The sequence below is a fragment of the Macrobrachium rosenbergii genome, chromosome 12, assembly GCF_040412425.1.
Source record: "Macrobrachium rosenbergii isolate ZJJX-2024 chromosome 12, ASM4041242v1, whole genome shotgun sequence".
In the NCBI taxonomy this organism is placed as follows: Eukaryota; Metazoa; Arthropoda; class Malacostraca; order Decapoda; family Palaemonidae; genus Macrobrachium; species Macrobrachium rosenbergii.
This window is the reverse complement of record NC_089752.1, coordinates 52296675-52304174: the sequence shown is the minus strand read 5'-3', so window position 1 is coordinate 52304174 and position 7500 is coordinate 52296675. Positions and strand designations below refer to the sequence as shown.

The following is a 7500-nucleotide window of genomic DNA, read 5'->3' as shown; positions in this document are numbered from 1 at the left end:
ATTCCTTCTTCGAGCAACATCGAACCTTAACCTCGGTGAACTACGAGATCGATCCCAACTGAGGATACACTACTTTGGGACATTTCTTGAACATCAGTGAGCTATGTACATAACAGGTAGTCGACTGTATTGGGCTGCCCGGGCGGAGGTCAGGAGGCTAGCAATCCCATCTCAGATAGTTGAAGCGACTTAGTGCCATAATAATCTCAGCTGTTGTGATATAGGCCTAAGCCACGGCGTTTGCGTCAACTATGGAGATAATTAATTCACTTCATTGTTATAAAATCAAGAGTTAATACAGCAATTGTGAATATGAAAGGCTTTAAGAAGAGGCAATTTACCATTAATTATTTAAAACTTATTAACTTTAGAACAATACTTTTCATTTACATGTATAATTAATCATATAATTAATCAATCCAATGACTAATAAGGTCTCTACTTCGAGATATGGTTCCTTTCAGGGTAACACCGCTCTAAACAGCGCTACAAGAATGGAATACAAAAATACAGTAGAAGATTTGAAAGAGAGAGAGAGAGAGAGAGAGAGAGAGAGAGAGAGAGAGAGAGAGAGAGAGAGAGAGAGAGAGAGAGGCTAGGCATCCCATCTTTACAAACACACATACATAAACAAAGAGTTACCCATCAAGTCCCTTAAACTTACAAAAAATAAGAAAAGGCAAAAAAAAAAAAAGGTCGGTTATACGAGTAGACACCACTAGAGGCAGCAAGAGATTCTCAAGGAAGCCCCACACAAGTTCACAAGGAAGTAAAAGACAATTGCAATACGATTCTCCTTTTGGTGAGTTCATGTGACTTTCCTTCTTAATAAATAAATAGTTAATACTAATTAACTCTACTAACAATTAATCTTTGCACAACTGAATGAACTCAAATTCTTCAGAGCTGTCCATTTCTTGAACAAACACTCGGACTAAAGATGAACGCGTGGAAAGATGTGTTCGTCTGACACATTTCACAGATCAAACTTGCCCTGACCATCAATAAGGGGATAGAATAACCCAGACTTTTCATTACAGGCCAAAGAGGATTTTGCTTTTTTCTACCAGCATATAAAAACTTAAAAAAAATGTATAGGATTTAACTTTTTATTAGTTTCCTTCTCTTTTTACGATTTGTATACTGGTAGCATCTGGCCTCCCCCCTTTCCCCAACCCCATAACTGAGCTCAGACGGAGAAAGAAAAGTGGGAGGGGGTATTTTTTCCCCTTTCACCCTCCTGCATCCATGTTTCTGTTCCCTGCGGGACGTTCAAGACCCAACCTCAGAAACGACACCCTCTGCTGAGAAATGACCTGACCATAGCCACCACATCCCTCCGGGAGGTAACAAGGGTCAGGTCAATTGTCCCAGGGTCAGTGCCACCCGAGTACACAGATGGCTACCAAAGGTCCAAATGGCACATCTGGAAAAGTCCACCATAGGCGATTTGTATGTATCCGCTTGGCACAACAACGCCTGCGGGATACTCTCTCTCTCTCTCTCTCTCTCTCTCTCTCTCTCTCTCTCTCTCTCTCTCTCTCTCTCTCTCTCTGTGTGTAAGATATTGATAAGTACATATAACTGGCGCCATAACATAAAAAATCATCGACGCTTTGTAAGGGATATGAAGGAGACTTGAAAAGGAATGTTGTTAAAGTACCGTTTTTTTTTTAGAGACATTGGTGCGTGTGCATTAGTTGTCAGAGAGAGATTTAACCTGACGGAGGCAAAGATCACTCCATTCTCGAAGAGATTTCTCGCCAGTAAAGAGAGAGAGAGAGAGAGAGAGAGAGAGAGAGAGAGAGAGAGAGAGAGAGAGAGAGAGAGAGAATATGGTCTACTTCTCACTTCATTCTTGCTCATACAGTCCCCACTGATTCCACGAGATATGGCACACACACACACACACACACATAGCAGGAAATGACATACATCACATTCTGGAAGTTCAGAAGTCGTTAAGAGAAATTTTTGGCCACGGGGACTTGCAGATATCCACAAGGTGTTTACTCTGTGGGTATTCTCCGTATTATGAAGACATTAATAGTATGAAAAGAGTAAAAGATACTTCCCAGGGAGATGGCTAAAGATGGTAAAATATTGAGAACAGCAATGTCTTCAAATAATATAATGTCTTTAAGGGAATTCATGATCTGAATCCTATAATGACGTCATGAAAAGAGCTAGCTTATACAAAGTAAAAATGTATTTTTTCAATTACAAGCCGATTGGACAGGCAACATAATGCCTTTATCTACCCTTGGATTGAGGGAAAAAAGGAAAACGTTACAAAAAGGTCGAGGACGTATTCGACAAGACAAAGTCTTCCAAAAATTTACATTAAAAATTAAATTCCTACTGAAATCAATGGCATTATTTGCAGAGACTATCTTTTTTCTAGACTTTGAATCAGTCTGTACTTCTCCTTTTTCTCGTCAGGCAAGCTTTGCAGGGATAAAGAAAAATGATTTATGTTTCTTTCCATTTACCTATTACAGTCGACAGACCGTTTCCCAACCTATCGACGGCGTCTTCAGGACTAGATCACAAATCAACAAAAACAGTTTTTACTACGACATGCTGACAATTAAATATACCATTCTGGAAATGGGCGAAGACACGAAATATATAACAGGAGAAAACTGATCACTCCTTACTTTTCTATAAAAATAATGAAATACCATTCCCAGTTAAGCGAAACTTCCTCACAGCACGTGTGGAGGCGTGAGACAGCGCAAATCCCCAGTGGCGATTGACACCCAATCACGCGTCTTGTAACCCGGCGATCGCGTGCCCTCGGTTACGGAAACCGAAGACTCGATCTCGGGGTATCAATTACGCCATCTCAGATTCCTCAGCTGTTTATAAACAGTCTTCTACGCTTCTATTTTCTGATTTCACACTTTAAAAAATACTATTCTGAACAAGCTACACTATAATGGATAAAAAATGTCTAGTTATTTGATTTGGTAGCTAAAACGAAAACGAGAGGTCACTGTCCAGTAGAGTTTGTAAACAAACGCGGAAGTTTCAATCATAATATGCAAATGAATGCGAAAAATAAAAGCAACTTAACCGTCAAACGATGGAAAATCATTTACAACAGAATGGGAGTTTTTATTAGAACTGGTTATATGAATAAATATTCCTTTTTCATAAGTTATTTACAAGTAATAATAATAATAATAATAATAATAATAATAATAATAATAATAATAACTGAGTACTTCCCAGAATGCTTTAGGATATGAAGAGAATTTCATCATTCGCCGTAAGCTTTGCATAATAGGTGCCAAACTGAAAATTATACCACAATAAAAACAGTACCCCAAAAAATAACTAGAGCTTATCAGATTTTAAAATCAACAGTAACAAAACCAAATTACACGAGAAGAATGTTTGAAAGCGAACCCCTAAGACATCCTACGGGACAATTATAGGGCATAACAGGATGTCCCTTTGCTGAGAAATCTTCCTAGGTGTCCTGTAGTTTCCGGAGACAAGGGTTTAATAGATAGGTTCCTTCCTTTTGTTTTGCGAGGAAGGGTGTCACTTTGGTGCCAGCTTGCACAAATTCTCTCTCTCTCTCTCTCTCTCTCTCTCTCTCTCTCTCTCTCTCTCTCTCTCTCTCTCTCTCTCTCGTTTACCTTTTTAATTTTCTATACACTTTACAAAAAAATGGCATGTGTAGTCTAAAACACCAAGAAAAACTAATACACTGATTATAAATGTTAACATTCTTTTCAAAAATAAAGAAACCGAAGAACCTCATCAATACGATCTTCGAAATATAGTAACAAATAACGTCGCGGTAGAAAATTAGAGGAAAAAAGATAAAATAAGTGAGAAAAACCCAAATCTATTTGTAACCCCAAGTAGACCAAACTCTTGTAAAGTAACTTTGCCCCCCCTCCACCCCACGGACCACTTGAGGTCCATTGCACCCGAAAACCTCTAAAACAAGCCCTAAATGTCCCTTCGTGGAAAAACAGTGGGAATCCTGAAAAAGCGTCCATGTCACAGACCCCGACAGCGAGGTGTCAATTCAAACGAGACTTAGGGCACCCCTGGGGATTGGGGGATAGAGAGAGAGAGAGAGAGAGAGGAGAGAGAGAGAGAGAGAGAGAATGAGGGTGGGGGAAGGGAGAAGCTGTAAGGAAACAGCTTACGCCTTTTGGAAATAAGTTTGTTTACACAAAGATTACGAAGCTTAAACAGATTATCTCGATAACCTACTACCTGCGTGCTTTTAATGAACAAACTGGCCAAACACGTCTAAGACTTCACAAGAAGACTATAACAGTTCACATAGGTCTTTTCATACGCGAGTTATAACTGTCCATCGAAAACAGTCCAAGGGCAAAGCATGGAAACGGTAAGAGTAAGTCTTCTATAATAAAAAATGGCATTTTTTGAAGGAAGTGACATCACATTAGGCAGTCAAGAAAAACCCGACAGTTACCTAGGGTTGATCTGCATATACAATAACGCAAGACTACTACTACTACTACTACTAATAATAATAATAATAATAATACAACAATTAAATTGTATTCAAATATTAATTTCAGTAGGTGAACTTAAAGTTACAATAATACTAGTATACCAGATGTTAAAAAGGCCCCTTTAAATTCCACATTCATTCTAAAATATCAAAATACATATGCACTGGTTACTTACCATTTCTTGCAGGTCCACACGTCCCGGACTGTACGACCAAAGAGACGACCAGGGAAAGCACCAGGCTAATCATTTTGAATGGCCCTACTCTTCTTGCGCCAAAGAACGCCATCGTTGGCTTGGGCCAATTTTTGTTAAGGGGGGGGGGTCTTCTTTTGTGGACGGGTGGGGTGCTGCTGGCTTCGCTTGCACCCCCCTAATGCTCACAAAACGCCGGAAAGGGGGAAGGGGTGAATGTGGTGCTTAACCCCTGCACCACTTCACCATGTTCCTGTGTGATCCACTCTGAAAGGGAAAGGGGAAAGTAAAAGTATAGACTTGGTACCAAACATAACAAACAAATTCTATGACGAGTAAAGAAAACACATGACATTATCTGGACCTATAATAATAATAATAATAATAATAATAATAATAATAATAATAATAATAATAATAATAATAATAATAATAATAATATTTTGTTGAAAATAATGGCAGTTTTCAACGAATTAATCTTATACAGGGTTTTTTCAATTCTCCTGGTAATTCGTTTTTCTGGCTTAGCTAGGTTGTTGAGTAGAATTCCAATATTCATATTAGTCAAAGATTACAAACAAATATAATCTTTGACTAACATCCCATTTAGACAAATGTGAATGTTGGAATTCTCACTCAACAACCTAGCTGAGCCAGAAAAACAATTATCAGAATTGAAAAAACCCTGTATAAGATTAATTCGTTGAAAAGCGCCATTATTTTCAACAAAAAATGTCATCAAAGAAGGATTACTCCCTGCATATACAACAACAATAATAATAATAATAATAATAATAATAATAATAATAATAATAATAATAATAATAATAATAATAATAATGATGTGAAGGGAGTGGACCCTCTTTTAAAAATGTTCTGTTGAAAAGAATGACAGCATCAGAGGAACTGACTTTATACAGGGTCTTTTCAATTCTTCTTACTATTCCCTTTTCTTCAGGTCTTTTCAATATAATAATAATAATAATAATAATAATAATAATAATAATAATAATAATATACAGATCAAGGTTAAGAGGTAGCTTTAAAAGTTGAGAGCATGTTGATGAGAACAAGTAGCTACGATGATCTTATAAACCGGACTGTGAAATGATATAGGTTGATTATAATTTGTTCCCTAATAAAGGTTGAAGTACCATTCACGGTCTAATAATGGTATATAACCGAGTACAGTTGGATTAGAGTTATGATGTCGAAAAAAACAGATTAGGTTTTACTTAATAATAGCAGAAATCGCTTATACTGATAAAAGGAATATTAGGCTACAATAATAACAGGTAAATAGCAATTGACAGCTGTTGGAAGAAACCGTATAAAACATAACAGGTTAAATAAGTACGCATAAATAGTCTATAAATGAGGCTATTATAAATATGCAATGGTGACGGAAAAGTTCAAAGCTTAATTCAGAATTATAAACGTTTGTCCCCATAGTATCGTAAGATTTACATAATTCTTTGCATCATAGTACGGGTGACAAGAGACATTTAAAACCGCATTGCTAAAACCTGTGCCAGAGAGAGAGAGAGAGAGAGAGAGAGAGAGAGAGAGAGAGAGAAACCAATTAAACCTTGGATCTCAAAAAGAAAAAAAAAAAAGAAAAAGATTAAAAATATAAGAATCCTTTGCATCCCAGTCCTTGTTTCGATCTGTTATACACGCAACCTACCCATCACCAAGAATGGCTTACCTGACCTCCACATACCTACGGAATTGGAATGATATATATTCTCTCTCTCTCTCTCTCTCTCTCTCTCTCTCTCTCTCTCTCTCTCTCTCTCTCTCTTCTCTCTATATATATATATATATATATATATATATATATATATATATATATATTACCCTTTTACAAAAACAATTTATTTCAAGAAATGGATGTAACATACGAAAAAAATAAATGGATAAACTTGCTGCATCATCTGAATAAATTTTAATAAATATACAAAGGCGTCGACTTGAATTCTGTTTGTAAAAAGAGAAGAAAGATATATTCAATTATAAAATAAAGCCAGCCCACTACAGTACATTCCATATATACATCATTTTTCACTTGAAATAAAATCAGATATTTTTCTAAGAACGAAATTTGCCAAACACGCAAAACGAGCCAAGGATGATGGAACACTGGCTAAACCTTCCTCTGTCAGAACATCATCTCTCGCTAATTCATTTTGGTTTGGGTAACTGAATTAAAAGAGAGAGAGAGAGAGAGAGAGAGAGAGAGAGAGAGAGTCCCTTATGAATGATTTCACCCTGGTTGGGATGAGATTTACCTCGTGGAGGCCCGCCCGCTGTAACTTTTATGATTACATATATTTAGAATTTCCTTTTGAATCTCTCTCTCTCTCTCTCTCTCTCTCTCTCTCTCTCTCTCTCTCTCCTCTCTCCACACAAGCTGCAACCCCTGATAGTCAACTACCAGCCAGATACAAGACTCAGTTCCTACGTCATCAGAGGCAGGCTGGGTTTTTAAGGATAAGAGTCTAAGCTATTCCTTTCTAATCCAGAGAGAGAGAGAGAGAGAGAGAGAGAGAGATTCTAAAAGTCATCGCAACCGGTCAACCATATAATCAAAAGGAAAATTCTAAAGAGCCGTACTGACAGCAGACAAGGAATAGCACTTTCACCGTCTCACTTAAAACTTAATTATGTTGTCAGCAAATTCCATACGCATCTTTACCTTGTTAAATCTCCAACAATGTGTTTTTTAATGTTCGATGAGAGAGAGAGAGAGAGAGAGAGAGAGAGAGAGAGAGAGAGAGAGAGAGAGAATTCAAATAC

General features: G+C 37.2%; 1 protein-coding gene across 5 annotated transcripts in view; it reads right to left on the bottom strand.

The window, feature by feature from the left end:
• LOC136843659 (fibroblast growth factor receptor 3-like) overlaps positions 1-7500 on the bottom strand; it is a 145514-nt gene that overhangs the window by 32903 nt on the left and 105111 nt on the right. For all 5 annotated transcript variants that reach the window (XM_067112215.1, XM_067112216.1, XM_067112213.1 and 2 more), the window contains exon 2: positions 4684-4968. In XM_067112215.1, the coding sequence (XP_066968316.1) occupies positions 4684-4795 (112 nt within the window). In that variant the 5' untranslated portion in view covers positions 4796-4968. The remainder of the gene's footprint in view (positions 1-4683; positions 4969-7500) is intronic.